The sequence below is a fragment of the Apteryx rowi genome, unplaced genomic scaffold, assembly GCF_003343035.1.
Source record: "Apteryx rowi isolate R43461 unplaced genomic scaffold, aptRow1 scaffold_386, whole genome shotgun sequence".
Taxonomy (NCBI): domain Eukaryota; kingdom Metazoa; phylum Chordata; class Aves; order Apterygiformes; family Apterygidae; genus Apteryx; species Apteryx rowi.
The window spans coordinates 585535-606657 of NW_020450374.1; the positions used below are offsets into that span (position 1 = coordinate 585535).

The following is a 21123-nucleotide window of genomic DNA, read 5'->3' on the forward strand; positions in this document are numbered from 1 at the left end:
ATTCAAGCACCTGCCTGAAGAATTTGTTTTATAAACTGAACACTGAGATGGAGATATGTTCTAACAATTCACTTTTAAGCTTCTCACCAGTATTCCCCTCGCCAGCTCCCTCCTCACATACAAATCCTCCACAAATTGTAAATCTTTTGAGGAGGGTGAAAGCATTTGTAGCTAGAGTCCTGCTAATGAAAGGCAGGAAAGATATTTTGTTTCCAATAAGTTCTCTCCCTTCAAAGTAGATTTTTAGTTAATATCTCCAAGAGCAGATGCAGAGCCACTGCGTGTCCGGAGGAATCTTTGTCGGAGGGCACTTCTTTCACCTCCAGAGGCATGCTGCTGTAGGAGACAGGTATTAGCAGAGGGCTGAAGGCTCCGCACCTTCACCCTTACACTAGTCAATGGAGAAGTTCACAGGGGATTCCTAATGAGGGAAACCTACCAAGCTCGATCTCATCTGCTCAGCACCATCTTCAACTGGGGCCACAGATTTCTTCACCAATAGAGTAATTAAATAAATAAACACTATCCAACTGATGCTTGTATTACTTGCCTTAGAAGAGCATTTAAGGAGGTCAGCCAAGACTGGACCCGTATTATTTTGGGTGCAGAAATAAAGTTCTGAAGAACTTGTGCTGCACCCAGCCCAGCCCACCCAACAGCAGCAGAACCAAGCTGTTGCTTTTGCTCTCCTTTCCCCAAGAAGAACAGAGACACAGACAAAGTGTCTTTCTTCAGGCTGCCCTGGCTCTATCCATGTTAGTCAGCCAAACAGGGCCAGGTCTGTGCTCCCACCGTTGAATTTTTAAGCACACCCCCTAGCACGGTTTTGGCCCCAGCCAGCTAATACCCTCCCAGCTGGTGCCCAGGCCGAGCATACCCCAGAGGCTGCTCCCGCTGGGCCACTTGGATGGGGCTGCTCTGCTTGTGGACAGCTGAGGGATTTGGGTTCAGGCGCACAGATGTGAGCCGCGGCACGTCAGGCAGCCCTGGGCTGGGGGATCAGTCCTGCCCTATTTTATTTATTAGTGCAGACGTAACTGCAGTGCTGGCCCCAGGCATGAATCTGCATTGCCTGGGCAGCTGGGGGGCCCTGTGTGCACACAGGTCATGGCAAGCCGGGATAAGCAGGGACATAGCAGGACAAGCTGGTACTACCTGAGGCAGGGAATAGAGATGGCTACTGTGGACTTCCCCATGGCTGTTTCACAGCACTTGCCTGGTTGCCAGCTGCATCGGGAGGGCTTCACCCTCACTCAAAGGAGCTCTTTGGGGGGGTCACAGTTGGTGCAGGGTGTTGGGGGAGCAGTTTGCTATCCTCTGAAATGGGAGACAGATGCTGGCTGCACGCTGCCAGGTGAGCTGGCAGTGACATCCCTCTGTGGAGCTCACAGACCTACCAAACACCCTAGGACCCGGCYATTGCTCATTTTTGACAGCACCTGTTTCCCAAATAATGCTTCCTGAGAGCAACGGGCGCCAGCCTGCCCTTGCTGCACGGGCCAGGTCCTCACACTGCTTATTCCAACGCACCTGTGTTTGCTCTGGAGGCCTCCTGGAGCGCATACAAGTGGCAGCAGCACTGTCCATCCACCCCTAGCTCTTGCAAGACTGCCAGTAAGCGCCAGACAAGGCAGCAGTAATTGCATTGAACTGATGCAACCAGCACGCGGCACACAAACTGTTATCTAGCCACCCCATGGTCTGTCATTACTGAGACGTGTTACTGCTACCTAATCCACACACACAGAAAAAAAGTATTTTAATTGTAAAGAAACAACATTAAAAAGAAAACACGCTCTTTACGGAGGTATGACCACAAGAAGCTCAATCGGGCAATTAAAATCGCAGTGGTCCGCGTGCGAAGAATGGGAGAACAATGGCCCTTCCTCAGTTTACCTGCTGGATCTCGTTCTGCCCGGCTGCGCGGGGCCGAGGCAAAGGAAGCGGCGTGGAGGAAGCAAACAGGAAACGAGACAAAGGCGGCGAGAATGCCGGCCCTCCCAAAGGAACAGTGGGGAGGCTATTAATTGGGCTGTGTGCTGTTTGGCTTTAGCCAGGCTGGCAGGTTTATTTTTCCCAGGCTGGAGCCTTCGTCTGAAAGAGACACAAAATTATTAAAGAGCTGAAAGTGTAAAAAAGGAGGGCAAGTTGGCAGCAGTGGCTGGAGGTGAATCTCCAGTAATGAGAGTGCTATAGGGGCTGTCTGTCATGTCTGTCCCAAGAGCAGAGGTGTCAGAGAAATTATCTGCGCCAGGCAAAGAAAAATGAAGTTTAGGTAAGATTCATTCCTGTCAACTTTTATTGTTAGTTTAACTAATTTCTCAGACTGTGGGACTCCTACTGTACAGGAAGCAATGCTTGCTTTGGAAAGGTTGAGCTATGCCTCTCCGGTCCTTTTCTTGTTGCAAGGAGAAGATTCCTGCACATATCCAAACCCAAACAGGACCTGCTGAAGAAGCAGGCCCAGAGCCATCCTTAGGAAGGGATTTCTCCGTGAGGGGCTGAGGCTCAGGCCTTTCTCCAGGCAGACGTTGCAAGGAGTTGCATGTCACAGCACATTTTATGCAGGTCTACAGTGCCTTTTGCAGGAAGGCTAGAGCGAGCTCTGCATGGGCTCTGGGCAGACCTGAAGGTGTGTTAGAGCAGCACTTTGGTAAAAACCAAGCCTGAGCTGGTTTAACCCCGTTAACGCAGTCAAACAGCTTCTGGTTAGGCCAGCAAAGGGCTGAGCTTCCTTGCACATATTTGCAAAATACTATATAAACCTTTCAGTACCTCTCTAACCAGCCACCCCAGATACAAGCCTGGTGATATGGTGGGAAAAATACAAGCTCTGACTGACCAAACTAGCTTGGAGGAGGGCACGTCTGCAGTTCCTTTCCCTTTTGGTGCAGGGAGTATTTGCCTTGAATATCTCTGCTGAGGTATAATGAAACAAGGGAGCATTTAAAGTTCCCAGGACTGAACAGTTAAAAGTCTTCCACTATCATCCCCCCACAAGTTGTTGCAAGCCAATACACAAACATGCACTCAGCCATCAAGTGGGAAGCGCTGTGAAGTGAATGGACACCTACCCCCAGTTCCTGACCACCTTAATTTGTGATTCCTTGAACATTGGTGCCTCTTTTCTTGTGGTGAGGGTGGCAGGGGTGGAGTGAGGTCGCCATCTGCAAGCAAAGGTGATGTACATCCCATCAGGCAAAATCCTATTGCTGGATGGGTAGTCAAGATTGCTGGGGGAAGGAGTATGCAAATTGTGGTCCTGAGGGAAAAAATGGGAGAGGAGGGGGCTACCAGTAGTTGCAGATGACAGAGTCCCAGGCAGCTCTTCTGACTTCTCTCCTTCTGATCCATGCATCGGCTGCAAGACGGCTACAGAGACAGGTTCTCCACTGGTACAAACCCAAACAGCTCTGCTGATTGCAGTACATCACTGATTTATACCAGATGAGGGGTTAGATACGGTACCATCCATTTCTCCCAGGCCTCCCCAACAGTCCCATCGATTTACTTAACCAGAATGGTCTCAGGTGTTTGATATGACGGCGTCCTTCAGGTAGCCAGTTTCTTGCACTACGCTCTCCCAAAATCCTCAGGAAAGGAGCAAGGCCAGACCAGGAGAAACTCTATCTGCCTCTCCTGAAGGCATCCTCAGGCTTAGTAAATCAGTATCAGGAGAGAAAGAAGAAGAAAACATTCAGAATCAAATTCTTTTCTAGACAAAATATTTTCTGGGCTCTAAGGACTTTGCAAGTTCCTTCTGGTATATGGAGGGATTCAGACAGCCACTAAGCAGCCAAGCACTACCTGGAGGAGTTTGAAACTGAACCAGCAAAGCCATGAAATCCCAGAAACACAACTTCTCTGATGTTTTAGCAACATGCTTGATTAAGATGAAGATGGACGATTTAATTTAGGGGTCTACCATGTACAGAGTAGTTTAATTTTAGGCATCCAGATTGATCATTTCAACTATTGTGCTTATCTTCCATTTGGCTCTTTTTATTACTATGTGTCTGTTAAAATGTTAAGGGAAGAAAACTGAATTTGAATATAATATTCAGAATTATGACAAAGCAACAGCTACTATTGAGTCCTGTTTTTCTTCATGTCTTATACTCCTTTCTTAGTATTCTTAATACTGCACTTTAACAACAGTTCCTTACCATGAACTGTCCTTTGTTGCTGTTCCTTATGAATTAGCTGTTTGCTGGCATTTTTCTCTCCCTGAGGCTTTTTGAATGACTAGTGTCAGGCAAATTTTCATCCCTTTGGGAAATGTTTTGACAGACACAGGCAGTTCCTCTCCAGAAAAAGCTGGAGAATTAAGTAGACACAGAATACTGAGTGGAATGCCAACCCACATTACCCAATACAGATTTTCATTGTGTTTACACAACTAATATTAAGCTTCACATAATACGTCTGCTGCAGCACTTCCTGCAGCTGTTCACTATGTCCTTCCGCTTGCCCCAGGAACGCACAGAGGGCCTGGCTGGGCCTTCCAGCGAACAGCACCCAGGGCATGCATGGCTGGAGGTGCATGGGTGTGCTCGCAACTGGGAGGAGTGAGAAGTGAGACCAGCCTGAGACTACCTTGGCTGCTAATCACCCAAACGAACAGACCACATCCTTGCATTGTCCCTTTCATACCGTGGTCTCCTCTTTCAAATGCTCCATGATAAAATTTAACTCTCGCAAGCTGGAGTCCTGCTGTGGGCCGACCTGCTTGAGCTGCAACTACACAGACACAAACCAAGGAAGGATCTCCAGAAGATGAACTTTACCGAAACTGGCTAAACATATAATTTAAAAGTATCAACTGAATAACTATATATATTAGCTTTCATTATTCTAATTACCATATACTGGTGACAAGCATCAGAGTCAACTCTAAGGAGTTCTAGGGCTTGTGTCTTTAGCTTTACAACCATAAAGATCTTTTGTCATCTCAGCACAAAGTCTACCTGCAATGACGCACTATCCACAGAGGCACAGATCCTCACTTCAAACGCATGTATAGTTTGGAGATCTGAGACTGATCAGGATGGATCAGAAACCAAGGAAAAACATTTCCCCTGCCATTGTATTGCACCTGGCACCCAAGACAACATGGCCTGGGTGGGATGTAATAACCAAGGATCTTCCCATATAAAGCTGAACTGGCATGGGTGAGTGGGAAGGAGGGAGGCAGCAGCAGGATCACCTTCCTGCTCTCTAGCAGGTCTGTGTGTGCTTTGGGTTTGTACTTGCAGCCTTAGAATCTGGTTAAATCCTGTTACACCACTTTTCTACTGTAGTCTGGATAGCCTTTCCTCATACACACTATTAAAGATACTATTATCATCGCTTTCTGACACAGCTTTGATTATAGTGATTTTTGCCTTTGTCACCGACCTGTTATATCAGTATAGCATGCTCTTTCTGTAATTACGTCCCAGCCTGCAACAACACTGAAAAAGGCAGTGCACAAGAGTCTGTTGCCGTACTCCAGCCTGCAGGAACACCTCTGCAGTGGTGCTTCCTGAGTGACGCAGAATGCCTGATGGTTTTGAAATGAAGTTTAGGGTTAGTGATTTTCTCAAAGCGTCCCTAAGTATCTATCTTGCATATTCATACAGCCACACACTCACATCCCTACTTATAGAGGAGGTCCAAAACCTGTGCTGCTCACTGCCAAACCCACAGTGGCCCTGGCATGCCCACATCTACAGTCAGACTCACAGCCATGATGCCCCACTGGTCTGGAGGACACAGGGCTGCACAAACTTGTGATGTATCACACACCAAACACGGTCATATCGGTGATCTGATGGCTATCTGCAAAGCAGCCAGGAGGACAGAAGGCGGGTGAGAAATACAGTTTACAGAGCTTATGATACTGCAGAACCTATTTCTTGAGGTACATATCCAGAGAAACATAAAAACGTGCCTAAGATCTGACAAGCTGTAGATGAGGGAACTGAACTCATATCTCCAGAGGTCTATGCCAACATTACAGGGGACTGCATTCCCCTTTCCACAGCACCGTGCCACTTCCCACACCACAGTTTTGCAGTTAGCTCTATGCACTGGTTCTGGAGCTATCTTAATATAAAACATAGAGGATGCTCTCAGGAGAGGTACAAAGAATTTGCGCTGTTCCTTAGTCAAAGTATTTGGCTTGGCATTCCAGTCATAATGCAAGACTCATCATTTGGGGCAGGGGCAAATACTGCATGCACAGCAATTTTCTGCAAAGAATAGCATATTCTTCATGCTTTCCTTTACTAAAGAAAGGCTGAGTGTGGTTGTGCAAAGGGGAAGCTTCAAGTCTTTGAGATTCCATCCAGATGCAGCCTTCCAGGAACATTTCATAAGGTGCAGGGTTAGCACCTGAGAGTTACTAAATACATCTTTGATAAATGTAGAGTCTAAGCAATACTGAACTGATATATGAACAAATAAGAAAGGAAGATACATCAGTAGTGGTCATTTGAAAGACAGAGAGGCTGGTAAATATTCTGGCATAAAAGTAGTTGAATTTTTTTCCTCTTCTATTTTATCTAGAAGTTTAAAAATGAGTGTATTATATATTTTGCAAAATTTTGAAGGCAATTTTTTTTGATCAGAGCTATGCCCTCTTTGACTGTCAATAGGAAATAGTCCATAGTAAATAAAAGAAAGACTGTGCATATTAATGCAGAAAAGATAGTTTCATTCATAGGTTGTGAGCTACAACAGGATTATTTGCAAGTGCAAAGATCACTCACATGAATAAAGATTTGGTGGATCAGTTACTCTACTGATAAAATGAATAAATCCTCCAAATGCAATCCAAATGTTTTCTTGCTACTTATTCAAAGTAAGTCTGCTTTTGTGTTGTGCCAGTTTAATTAACTGAAAACACATAATTATTAATGAGAACTCTGATAGGGCAGAAGAAGAAACATGCTTCTCAGTGATCAACTTGCAGACAAAACACAAAAACCAGTCCTATTTGTGCAGAAAAAGCCGCCCCCTCCTGCTACATTATTCCATTGATCTAAAAACATTTACATCTTCTTTGTTAAGTAGTTTTCAGTAGATATTTCATAATCACTAAGGAACGCTATTACAACTGCACCTCAAAAAACTTCTGTGAAATAAATTTGGATCAGTCTGAAAAACAGGGTGGTTTTTTTCCCCTTTAAGTCTTGTTATACATCAAATCTGTTAGGCTTTTCTTGGAAGTTCATGGCTTTTATGATTCATTGTAAATAACTCAAATTGGATTTACAAAAGAGAAGAGGCTGTACAATGAATGTGAGAAGAACTGCACATAATTATATCCCTGACTTAGATTTTAAATCCTTTCTAGAACAAATATATGGTCAAAGCTAATAAAAATATTCTGTAAAATCTAATTATAAAGTGTTTTCTCTTCCTCTTTTACATTGTTTTGTGATCTACATTCAATATTAGCTTGATGAAAACAGACATTCTGTAGGATTTCTGTCCAACATAACAATAAAGAAATGTAATGAAAAGGTTCTTGCAGCTATGGCAAGAGCAATACCAACTTTAAAGACAACTTTAACAGGTCACAGTTGAACAAGAAACACCTTTGCAGTATTACTGTAGTAATATTAACATAAGGTGCATTCCCCTCCTTTCTGAGTAACTAGGCTGAAACGCACTACTACAGGAAGTTGAGACCAAGAATACATAATTTCTTTTTAAAGGACTGGGCATTTCTATGAATATCAAGCATTTAGAGCTACAGAAAATAATAATGTATTTTGAAAGACATGCTCAAATCCAAGTTTCAGGGATTAAATCCTATCTTTAAGATACCTTATAATTGTGATGGTGTTGTGCAACAGCAGCAGTTTTAAATACAAACCTGGCTTTATACAGCATTTTTTAATCATTAAAAATGGGTAAAGATTTGCCTTGATTTAAGAATAGTTATTGAACAGCATAGTTAGTTTTCATTATATGCCCTTATGGAAGACATTATGAAATATGATATCAAACAACAAAAGTCTAATAATACAGATATGTTCTCTAAGTCAGAAAAAAAATGGAATTACATCTGAACCTACCACCACTGATGAAGACAAACTTTCTCCAGTTATCCGTTTTTGGTCATTCCAGGTTCTCCAGTTCAGCATTTCTAGCACGGAAGCATTGTCCATCAATGAACCAGACCGATTTTGAAAGCATACTCTAACCAAAAAGCCTGCCTTAAATTAATGAAAAATCAACAGCAGCACCTATCTATCCTAAAGGTGTGTCAGTAGGTCTGGGTGTGGAAAGCTCTCAGAAAATCGTATTACCACCACAAGCCACACTGGTAAGAGTTCATGGGCACCTGGCCTGGGGAACATCTCCAGCCCCAATCCTGAGCAATGGTGAGGGGAATTCTCTGCTGCAAAGCCACATATATCCAGCATCACCATTGCAGTAGAGGCTAGCTGGTACACCATTATAGATGGTGTCCTTCAAAGGGAAGTATTAAGGAGGAAACGAGCGGTGTCCAGCAAAATAAAGAACAAAGTCTGGAAACAAAGCCTGATTATTTAAACCAAAGACAGATGCCTGGATGTTTTTCTCAAAATCTCACTAATCCTAGATTCTCCAAAGATACTACTTTTCCTTTGCTCCTACTTAGATCAACGGAAGTTTTTTTGAAAGGCTAGGACAACTTCTGCTATAGTGTTATGGTCCCTGCAGATAACAGAGAAACTAGCTACAGATTTTCTGTGGAAATTTAAAAGTATCCCACTTTGATGGATACAACGACCCTAACAGTCACTGGTGGCMTCTACACCAGTTTAACTGCCTTCCCAGTATTGAGAAGAGTAATTCCTGCTACTAGATCAAAACTCAGTCACAGCAGATCTCCGCTTCGGTCTCTCCTTCACCTGGTTAACATGATCTTTCCAAGAGACAAGTATAACAAGACAAGGTGTAGATTAACCTATAGGTGGCACTCTTTGCTCTGACACAACACTGAACGACCTTGAAACACTGATCCTCCTTTCTGTTAGATGACATTCACCCGTTTCAGCTTAATAAGAAACCCATTAAAAGTATAAATTCCACAAAGCACTTTAACACATCAGATTTTATTGTCAACACACTTAAACTCAAAAACTGAAATCTATGTTCAAAACAATTAGTTCTGAGGATACTGAAATACAAAATATTTCACATAGAAGTCATTGTAACACAAACAGAAAAAAGACATAGAATATGCTGATACATAATTATACATGCTCAAAGTCACAAGTTTAAGAATTGCACCACTACAATATTGTCACATAGACTTGGGAAGTGAGCATTTGACTGTTTTTAAGTATCTTCTCTGCATTTCTAGTATTACACATCTACTTAGAAACTTCATAGCTGTGGATAGAGACCAGATAATTTTGTCTTCAAGGTTTGTTTTGAAAGCACCATGACAATAAACTGTTCAAACTACTTCCTTACAGAGGGAAGTCTAAACAGAGACAATTATTGCAGTTATGGCTTTTTAGGGGTAAAGTTTATTATTATCTATGACAGGTTTGTGATTAATACAATAACAAGCAGAATCAGTATTTCCTGGGAATTCCTCCAGGGAGGTAAAGCCAGTGTTGCCCATTTTAAATCTGTACTTCTCATACTGTCTAAAGAACCCAAATTCTTCTATACTACACAAAATGTATGTGCATGGCCAGGTATTGACCAATTCTCCCTTCTTTTAGATTCTGGAAAACTAAACTAACCCAAAAAAGCAAAACTTTACTGATTTAGCAGCAAAGAAGTTCTGCCAACTTTACACAATAAATAGACTTCTGCTTAATTTAAATTTATTTCTTGAAGGGTGAAGTGACTAAAGAAATTGTATCAGACAGTGTCAATGTATCAAGCTCCATTACCAAGACCCTACACTTAATCAGAAGGAGAGGGAGGAAAGGAGCAAAGGGAAGGGAATGTCTGTTCTAAAACAACTGAAAGATTTATGCTGCACTTTACTTTTCTCTTAAAGGTCCTGAAGAAATGTCTTATAAAACTACCTCAAGATTACTTCTCACAAAAGCAATTCTCCGTTCAAAAATCAATTTTGAATGGCATCTCTGTCTGAAAAACTGAAACATCCCTGCAGTCCAACATTTAATGGCATTCTTGGCTTGTAACAACATGTACTCATCACTTTCCTCATCGTTTGCTTGATTGCTTTTCATACTTATCCTTTTTCTGCTGGGTCCTGTTTCGGTGCCTAGGAGGAGAGTAGCTGACTCTCCTTCTGGATTGAAAGCTGGGTGTGTATGGATGAATTCGGCGTTTCTTTGGTTTTTCTTCCTTCCTGCTTTTGTTTGGATCAGGCTCCTTACTGACTTCCTTAGGCTCATGTCCTTGGTCTTGTTCTTTTTGAGAGGGTAATGTGTTTTTGATGGTATTAATAAGAAACCTTTTATTTGCACCAGCAAGAGGACATTTCAACCTGTAAAGACATTTAAAAGTAATCAGAAGACACAACAAAAATATCTGAAACAAGTCTGAAAGTTTAACTTCAATAATTTTAAGATAGGTTTGTGCTTTTGGCTTTCCTTGCATGCCACCTAGTGTGAACTCTCAGTACAGAAAGATATGCTCAAGGTTGTCCCCATTCTCCTATTATCTTACTCGATATGATAAAAAATTATTTTACTTTAATAGAGTGAAAATCCACAAAATTTTTCACAAGGCAGTGTGTGCAGGGGGAAGCACATGAGGCAAGGCTAATGTTTAATGTACCCTTGTGAGACAACAAACACATTTTAAGTTTGTCAATGCTTAACTTAGCTATTCAGGAATCAGACATTTAATAATACATTTTAAGTCAAGTAGGAATGGTTTACAAGATCATCTACTATAGTCAGCATTATTTAATGAACTGAGATATTTAGAAAATAAAAGATACTTTTGCACAAAGAACCTAAGTAGTTACAGCAATAAAACAGACGCACGAGGCATATCAAATTTAACTTACATTTGGCAACTGTCTACCAAGGAAAATATTTAGTTTCATTTTCTTAAATAGATAGGATACTTCTCCAGCCCTTTCCCTCATTCAGCTTCTCATCCATTGTTTCTGACTTCTCTTCTGTCAGCTTAACACTTTTGCACATAATTTATCAGCTGGTTTTAGTAAACAAGTATTTTATACTTCATTTATCTTGTTGGTAACAATTGTACACTCCTTATTCCCCATTTGTCATCTCTTAAAGAATGAAGTGAGCAAATCCAAGTTAGAACTTTTTCCGCCAGTAAGTAGAAATCATTCTGAAGACTTTGTTTATGGTGGGAAGTACTGTGGTGTTGCATTCACAAATATTTTTAGAGTTTGCATGCCAGTAGAGAACTTAATGGATTACTCTAAAAAAGCAGAAATGTTGGAGATCACATTTGATCTTACTGAATCAGCTATGGAGTCAATGAATCCTAACAGTGCAATGTTAGGATTATCTATTCTACTAGAAAATTTCGTATAAATGTAGAAACTACACCCTGATGATTAAAACCTTTGTTACCTCTGAATAATCAGAGGTATCAAATTGTAGAACAACAGGAAAATGGGAACTAAGATCATGTCTGATTATTTTGCATACTTCATGACTTTCAAGTGGACATGGTGTTTGCTTCAGCTCTCATTGTTAAGTATTGCCGATAATTTCTTTGAGGATTTATTACAAGATCAATTATGCAAGTCATTTCAAAAAGATACATTGAATGGTCACGCTGTTTTTTTTCCACTACATATTTCTTGACAGATTTCCACAGGATAACTAGTTTTAGAGTTTTGAAAACTTATTTTATACCTTTCTGCATGTGAATCTATATTGTTATGCTCAAGTCCCAGTTAAAAAAATAAATAAATCTAGATCTATACATATACAAGTACAGTTGTTTTGTACACTAGTGTAGCAATATTTATGCATTAATCCTATTACTGATGAAAATATGTGGTTAACAGTTATTCAGTAGAATAGGGTTTCCATTTCAAGCCACATCAGCTATGAACATGGTGATCAGTATGCCATGGCACAGGTGACATTCAAAAGCATAACACAGAAGAGACAGCATTTAAATCCCCTGTGACTTAGGCCCGCATTAAACTGTTGTATCTCACACACCCTATCAATATGAGGGCAGTTTTTTCTTGACTGTATCCAGATGAGAACTTCAACTATTTCACATTTGTCCATTTCTTCTTGCTTTTTCTTAGGTTAATGTAACAATTAAGCACTAATAAATATACCATCAGGATGAGACAATCTGCCCAAAATAAATCCGCCTTGCTGAAAAATTTATTTCTTTTTGGCACTATGAATGCTGCCTGTGCAATAGTGAGAACTGCTGAGGAATTCAAGGCTTCAGAGTCAGCTAAAAGATGCCATCAATTCACTATCACGCAGTGGTAAAATGAGCCACTGGGCTTTCATGGAGCAGCAATAAGTTATAGCACTGAAGAGAAGCATCAAACCTTAGTTTTACTGACCTCAGACTTCAATGAAGCAAATTGTGCCTTTAAATTTTGAAGAGATATGAGTATACATATATGTTACAATGCACACACACAAGTCCATAATGTTTACATTATGAACATGGTATATAAGTAACTGTGAAGATTAAAAGTGAACTGTATAAACTCACTGATACCTTTGCCAGCATTTCCAATGGTGAGAAAACTGTAGGATACTTCCACAGTTCATCTCGCCTAAGGCAAGCCTGTGGCGTGCTGTAGGTCTGATCCTGCAGGGCTCAACTCACCGACAGCTTTGTCTTCAACGTAAGTTCTGAAGGACTGGGAGGCAAGTTCAGCCTCTGCAAGGTGGAACACAGTACTGCTGACTAGCAAACAGTTCCACAAAATAGATAAAGACCAAAAAAAAAAAAAAAAGAATTTTATTAAAAAAATTACTTTTAAAAGAACTGTTAAAAGAACTGCAAAGCTTCAAACTCAAGTGTGCTTGAAGCAGAGACTGCAGAGATGAGCAAAGAATGTGTGCAAGCCTACAATTCTAAAGCAGCCTAGTTTACAAAACTGACTCCAGTTTTGTAGCAATGTATTCAATCAAGGGCATGCTTGTTTGTTTTTTTTTTTATTTGCATGTTCTGATAAGCTAAGACAAGGTGTTTTTACACATAAAACATCACACACTCCTAAAACAAGTCACCTCTCCCAAAAGGAGAAGTGACAATTTCACATTATGAACAAGAAAAAAAAAATCATATCCATTCTTGTAAGCATAAATCGAGTCTTACTCCCACTTCTGAAGTTTCAAGCCAAGTTCTGTGCAAATGAACCATCTTGCTTTCCAGCCAGTACCTGGCATCAAGTGCACTGTAGTTCAGCACAGAAGCAATTTCTTATTAGTAAAACAGACAGACTCTGATTAAGATGCTAGAGCACAGGGCCATGAACCATGGTCTTTCCTCTGATGTGTAGCTGTACATATCAAACATCCTTGGCACCATCAGCCTTGGCATACAGAGTAAATCAGATGTTTCTAGTAAATAACAGGGTTTACTATGCATGAACTTACAAGTACATTTCTGACTCTCCCAAACTGCCATGAAAAAAGGGCATTTTACAGGAAATAAGAGCAACTGAAGACAAAAACCAGCAGCTGGAGGTTGTTTTTTTTACCAGAGCTTGTTTTGCCACAGCAGCTAATCTAAGTTACCGTCCTTTCATAAGGGATCTCACAAAAGAGGATTCCTGGAAGGACCCCGCAAGCTCCTAACACATTGTCTGGCAGCTACATACAGCTGGCAGGACTTTGCTAGCATCTGTGCTCTAATCATAAGCTTTTAACTTATCTACTTTGCAACCTCTGTCTATACCCTGCTTCTCCTCCTCTTTACATTCAAGTGAAAAGATTTAGCAGAATTACATTCCAGTGTTTCTGCATAGTCATGCAACATCCATTCAATCACAGACAAGATGCAATAAGGTGAAGGAGTTCTGGTGTTCTCAAAGCTTTTTGCCTCTAAGCTTTTTTTGCCTGTATTTATTCTGCAGTACTTCTGATAAACAGATTTGGTATCGAACAGAATCTATCTATAGGCATGAAAGCAATTTTAGGAGTGCTTTATAAGAAATAGGATTAAAAATAATTTAATGTTTCTAATGTTCATCATCTTTTTGCAACTTCATCTACTCTTACAATGCACAGTTGAACAAACTATCCAAAAATACCGTTTTCCATATTTTATTTTAGGTGAACTTTCAGTGCAAGCACAAAAGACTAAGTTCAGCCTTAGCTCATTTGCTAGGAGGATCTTCAAAGACCAAACCTGTACATTGCAGAAAAAAATTATAGTCTCTAGAACTTGTCTACAGAGTAGCTTCTGGGGCATTTTAACTGCCTTCCTCAAATAAAGCAGAATCCCTTAATAGGGGCACAGCTCTACTGCTACAAGGAAGCCTATGAATTACACCCATAGGACTGACAAAACCACTACAGGAAATCTGAGCTTGTAGCTTGATTCTACCTAAGACCACACAGTGCAGGTCCCCAGATATCCTATATCTTTACTCCATCTCCGTTCAATGTTCTCTGATGAATCAAAGATAAACTTATATAACAGTTTCAAATGTTCTAACTCCATTTGTCTACAACTTCTCATCTTGGATCCAACTGGCTCTTCAAGTGGTAACTTCTAGACAGCTGCTCTGACCTCTTTTCTCATCTCAAAAATTCCAGAATCACAATAGCATAGATCAAACTTAAGTTACAGAAAGATTCTGTTCTCTTTTGCATAACGTTTCAGGGATGAAGACAGCTTCAAAGAGGATCCTTCCTTCCCCTTCTCTCACACATTTTCTTGCTCATGATTAACTCCACAAATCACAAAAGCTCAAATCAGACACCTCAGTGGCAGGATTTACACTATATGGTACCATAAGGAGGTAGGAGACCCCAGACAAGAAACACTGTGGTCATAGAGTGTATAAGGATGGATGACTCCAGGAACTAGAAATACTGCAGTGCTAAGAATAAGGATCTTAAGAACATCTGAGGAACAAATCAACGCACAAGAGCCAGTAATGTGAGATCTGCAAATACCAATATTCAGTATTTCTTGGATGAATTTGTCATGGACCTAGATACCACCAATCTAAGAAGTCCTGAGAGCATGGAGGCCAGTGAGCCAGGACTCTTAACTAGCCAAGAGCTCATGCAGCCCATTGGCAATATTGAGAGATGCTCTGTGTCCAGAGAATCCCAGATAACCTCCCTTCCTGCATAAGCTCTTGCATGATATCACCACCAATCTCCCTGCTCAAGACAAGCCTTTCTTCTACTGCCATCTGATCCCTATAGGTTGCAGCACCTGTCCATGCCAACCACTGCAAGCTTGTGAGACAAGGTAACATTAGCAAAATATTTCCAAACTGGAAGAGATACCAGCAATAGTGTCCTATATTTCAAGGCTGAGTCTTTGTATCAGAAGCTGTGGGTTGAAGGATGACTATTTGGTACATTTTTTTCCATGACACAATTGACTATGCTAGCTTTGGTACTTGCAACTCAAGTTCAGATGGCAGCTTACTCACAGATGGCACCTCATCTCACATGAGGTGGCAGCAAAAGGTTAGGTAAGGGCACTTGGGGAACTTCTTCAGGCAGTGCACTTGAGCTATGGAGAAATAATCACTGTGGACAGTAATGGAGCAGTGGCATGAATCATAAGGCAGTCCCAGAAGAGCGTGCAGAAGCTTGCTAAAGTGTTGCTGCCCTCAATGCTGCCATCAAAACCAGGAATCTCCAAGCTATCCTTTGTAACGGCATGCAAAAAGAGTTCCCTGTGAATGCCTCTGCCCCACGCACCTCCCTTTAACTCATTCCTGTCAAATCCTGCTGACTCCAGAAGTGAATTTCCCGTATCTAACAGCTGCTGGAGGGCAACATAAACTGGAATCAGCAGAGCATAAGCAGTAGCAGTCTCTGCTTCTTCTTACCCAAAAGGAGACAGCAGAACAGATCTTTTCTTCGTAAGATGAGTTGCTTCAACTATCCAGCACCAATGCAGGATTGATGGCCTTGCCCTGGATGTCCCCAGGGTTTGTGCATCTCTTCTCCAGGACCATACGTGCCCTCTGACAAACAGCTGGGGGAACCCCAGGTGTCCTCATGAAACACAGCTGTAAGCATTTTGAGTTTGGCAAGGAAAGCAGGCTTTGTGCTTTACCTGTTAAGACTGTGCTTTGGTCACATTGGTGATGTCCTTGCCTGTTTGCTTCTACCCATTCATGATTTCCTGGATTTCATCTCCTAGTATACATTTTGATAAACAAACTTTTCTGCATGCTTCATTTGGTATCCACAAAGTTCAAAACAGCTGCTACCTTTCTCTCAGCAGTTTACAGCTGCAAGGTTACAGGTCAGCCCTGAATCAAATCTCTGAAGCCCTTCAGGATTTACCGTAGCACTACTTACATCTGATGTTATTTTGCTGCAGGCTGATACTCAATGAGCACAGTAAGTTTTCTTCCAAATACTTTATCGGTATTCTAATCTCCCACATATATATGCAATATTTAATTGCTGGGCCAGTTCAGAGGGATCAGAACACCACAATCAGGCACCAAAAATATTTAATAAGTTTCTTTAAATTGTTGAGAGCAGTGGCAGCTTCCCACTGGTGATCTGCCTCATGCTTGCAGAACTAGACACCAGAGACTTACTGGGAAACTGCCTATGATGGACTTTATACCCTCCCTATGGCCACACACACCAGCTGTATACTAACCTATGCCAAACTCTATGGCAGCAGACTTGTGACAGATGAGATTAAAACCATTCATCTCTCTGTGGACAAACTTAGAGAAGAAAAATCCCTGGAAAGGCATCAAATGAAAAAATATCATCTCTGGTGCAGAATATCCTGAGGTGCAGACTGCCAGAAGCCCGAATATTATCTTGAAGAAGTACTGCTGCATACTTGTACCATTCTTACTCCAGTTCGTAAGCATTGGCTATTTGCCAGATAAAGACAGAGCACTGCAGCGATGGATCTTTCATTTGACTCCGTACAGCTATTCTCATATTCCTCCACATTTAAAAGTATGCTTACTTCCTTACTTCTCAGTTCAGGATATCTTCACACCAATCCCCATGTCAACAGCCTTCCTCAACTTGAAGCCTTCTGGACAATCCTCTTCTCTCCTACATCTTTAACATAACCTCTGGCCTAACAAGCCATTATTTCACTGTAACAGAATCTGAAGCTGTTCCAAAAACAAGTCATCCTCGGCTATCTCCTCTTCTGGCAGGTCTTGGGCACCAGGTGTTAGTAAACTCCATGTAACCCTGAGCTGGTAATCACAATTGCTTAAGGGTGACCCACCATGCTCATGCAGACATGGAATAAAAAACAGCTGAGAGCAGAAGCCTGTACACACTACTACAAATATGGGTAGGTATTCCATATTGCACAAGTGGAAGCAACAGCATTGCACAGGATTCTGAGGTGCTTGGTTATCTCCTGACAGGTATCTTCAGTCTCTGCGCCTGGGATTAACTTGCAAATTCACAGTAAATGGATGCATACTGCACCTCATGGTACTCATTGATCTGTATTGGTTTACCTCACCATTTGACAAAGCTCACAGGGTAAAAGCATGCTATGTCAGTATAGCTGTAACCGCATTAGGGGATTAAACCAATTCAACTATTTTAGCATAAATGGTATAAATCACATGCCTAGCAGAAATACTGGATAAAATGCACAAAAATATAAAACATGTTTAGAAAACATAAAAAGATTAACCTTCTGAAGCAAGACACTATTCTCATCTCTTTGGAGCTACTTTAAAACAAACATAGCTGAGAAATTGGTTGAGAACTTCATTAAGCACAGGCTTATCTTTTAATAGTGTCAGTGGAGGAAGCCAGACCTTATCTATAAATGGGTTTAACACAGTCAACTGGCATGCTACGCTTGTGTGAACATCCCTAGATCAGATAGCTTCTTATCAAAGTCATCTACACCAGTTTAAGACAAGTGAATCCTCTCAGCATGTTGTAATTTCTCTAACTACAATAATACGCATTACATTCCATGATAATCTAGCTCTAAAAACTGAAATATTGCATTAAAATTAACACTGTATTTCACATAAAATCTCAGTATTATGATTCTTTTCCCACTCGCTAAACAGATTAGCCCCTGGATTATAGGGTTTTTTTCAGTCTTAAAAAATACCTTCTTCCAAAACTGGATTACACTTTAAGTTCATTTTTGGCTGCAATTTACACATGAATGCACTGCTAAAGGAAATTTATTATTATTACATTATTGTTTTAGGGGATTTGTTTCTGTGTTATGCTATTAATTTTTTTAATCTAAACAGAATCCAACCCCGTAATAGGTGGCCAGCATGTAAGTAAGTACATGCACATTGAAGCTACCTAATATTGCTAAAGTTCTGTAAGGTTGCAGTCTAAAATTTGCAGTTTCACCTACTATAAGGAAATACTATTACAAAAGTTACTCCCAGTTCTCCAATTGCTTTGCCTTCAATATATTTAGTCAAGCAATTCTATGCTGGCAGAATTTTCTTCAACTTCTTTCTTACCTATCTAGAATCATATTTTTGCCCAAACAAATACCCGGATTTTAGCGTTCATTTCCTCTTGGCACTCATATTAAGAAAATATAGTAAGTTCTGTGCTCATTTACATGCTGACTTACCATCCCATAGCTCCCATTGTTTCAGCTCGGGTTCGGCCACGTTTTGCCTCTTTAAGCAACTCTTCTACAGCTTTCCTAAATATAAAGGGAGGAAAAAGGTTACCACTTAAGGAAAATGAGAACTTGCCATGCTATGCAGTTATGTAAACAAAGTGGGAAGTTTATTGCTTAATTCATTTCGGGGAAGAAAGAAGCTACTAAAATCAACTTGACTTTCATATTAACATAATTCATACTTTTATATACCAAGATCATAAAAAAATTAACATATTAAAAGAAATTAAAGATGTTGCAAATAAACAATAACAATACTAATTTCAGCTGAAGAGTAGAAATAAAGCATGCAAAACTGGTAGACTGCACTGAAAAGCACAGTCCCTGTCACTTCATCTTGGGACTGCTCTTCCCTGCTATCACTTCATTTAGGTTCTTGTTCTTCTATTTTGAGCCCAGTTAAACAACACTAGTAAAATAGCAAGAATATAGTTGACAATATAATTTCTATTACTGCAACTACCAGTTGTTAAACTGTACTAGTTTTGATGTAACAGTGGAAGAAAAGAGGTCACCTGTGTGACTGTGATCCACTGTCACCCAGAATGACTGTGTGACCTTTAGTTTAATATTACCTTCCAGAACAAACTGGCCAGGCTAACACTAAAGCAATTAAATAACTATGCTCACATAAAGAGTCATCTGAGAGTGTAAATTATGCAAAATTCCTGCACTGTCTTCAAGTTCTTTTCACTAATTAATTTCAATCACCGGTGAAACTTAAGTAACTGTTCTTCAGTACATGCTTGAAGCTAATGGGAAAATGAATAAATGCATAATGCAAGTCATTTATTATATAAATTGAATGCATAAGCAAAGAGTTTGGTTGGTGAACTGTAAGCAAGTATACATGTCAACCAGTGAGAACTACAAGACAGAAGAGGAAAGCTACGCACCTGACTGCAAGACACAGCGCGTGAAGTTAAGCATTAAGAACAGTGACATGGATAACAGGCAGGCTTGAATAACTGAAGGGAGGAGCTAATAAAAAAGGAAAGTTATTGTTTAGCTCTCCTAGCTATGATATGGCAGGATGACAATCGCTGTGCAGACTATACAACAAGACAATCATCATCTTGACAATACAGTGTGTTTGTAGACTGTGCAAAAAGGTAATGGCCAACAGATTTCAACTCAGGCTGTAAGGAAGCCACGTCCCATCGCATTGCTGTGGGATTATCAGCATACCAGGACTTTGCTGCTTTGCCATAACAGATTAAAAGAAAAAAAAAAAAGCTGGAGTACTAATTCTGGTGTCAATCCAAGTTTGAGACTAGAGAAGTCAAGAGTCATTATCTAGTAACAGAAGCAGGTCTGAGAAGAAAAACCAACAAATTTAACTTGCTAGATCTTCACATGCAACTGCCATGCTGGGCTGTAAACATTCAACACAGTGGTTTATTACCATTTAGATTATTGAAGTCTGCAAGCAAAACACGAGGAATTTTAGCTTTAAATACATACATGGCTTGTGCATAATAGAGAATGAAGATAAATAGCTCAGAAATTCCTTCAGTAGCTAATGAGAAGGCTTTATGCAGATACACAGCAGCTTATATCTGTCAGTCAACACCTAGCCTTCTTCAGCTTGTTATGGTTTTAACATAAGCCTTTACAGGCTCCCTGAACATTAGTGATCAGGGATACTTCCATTTGTTAAGATCAGCTGGTGATACAGTTTTTTCTCTGTCTGCACTGCCTTTGGGCACTTCTTGTTTTTCCTTGGTAATGGAAAACAAATCAGTGCTAAATGAGTCCAATTATAATACACATCCAGGTATAGCTACTTTTTGTACAATTACTTTTCAGTTTTGCATGAATACAGTTTTCAGATTTGATACTGACAGACATGTATCATGGAACTGCTTCATCACTTTGTAACTATTTCCAGCAAGCAACATTTTAGCTGGAGAATCACAAAATCACAGATGGTTGACATTGGAAGGGACCTCTGGAGATCATCTGGTCCAACCCCTCTACTCCAGCAGGGTCACCTAGAGCACGTTGCCCAGGACCCTGTCCAGACAGCTTTTGAACATCTCCAAGGATGGAGACTCCACAGCCTCTCTGGGCAACCTGTTCCAGTGCTCTGTCACCCTCACAATAGCTTYTCCTCATATTCAGACAGAGCTTCCTGTGCCCGTTGCCTCTCATCCTATCGCTGGCACCAATGAAAAGAGTCTGGTCCCATCCTATTTACATCCTCCCTTCAGATATTTATATGCATTGATAAGATTCCCCCTCAGACTTTTCTTCTCCAGGCTGAACAGTCACAGCTCTCTCAGCCTCTCCTCATAAGAGAGATGCTCCAGTCCCCTAATCATCTTCATAGCCCTTCGCTGGACTTGCTCCAGTAGTGCCACATCCCTCTTG

The 21123-nt window shown here is 40.8% G+C and overlaps 1 protein-coding gene across 2 annotated transcripts; it reads right to left on the reverse strand.

The window, feature by feature from the left end:
- Positions 1-9073: 9073 nt before the first annotated feature.
- POLR1D (RNA polymerase I and III subunit D) lies at positions 9074-19734 on the reverse strand. 2 transcript variants are annotated; one of them, XM_026074330.1, is made up of 3 exons: positions 19647-19734; positions 18697-18771; positions 9074-10453 (listed from the first exon to the last, which is right to left on the reverse strand). In XM_026074330.1, the coding sequence occupies exons 2-3, from the start codon at positions 18711-18713 to the stop codon at positions 10168-10170; spliced, it is 303 nt and encodes a 100-aa protein (XP_025930115.1). In that variant the 5' UTR covers positions 18714-18771; positions 19647-19734; the 3' UTR covers positions 9074-10167. The 2 variants fall into 2 exon arrangements, 1 of the variants encoding a protein (XP_025930115.1); XR_003254918.1 differs by lacking the exon at positions 19647-19734 and adding an exon at positions 12652-12843 and having other exon boundaries at positions 10403-10453; positions 18697-18773.
- Between the last annotated feature and the right edge of the window lie 1389 nt (positions 19735-21123).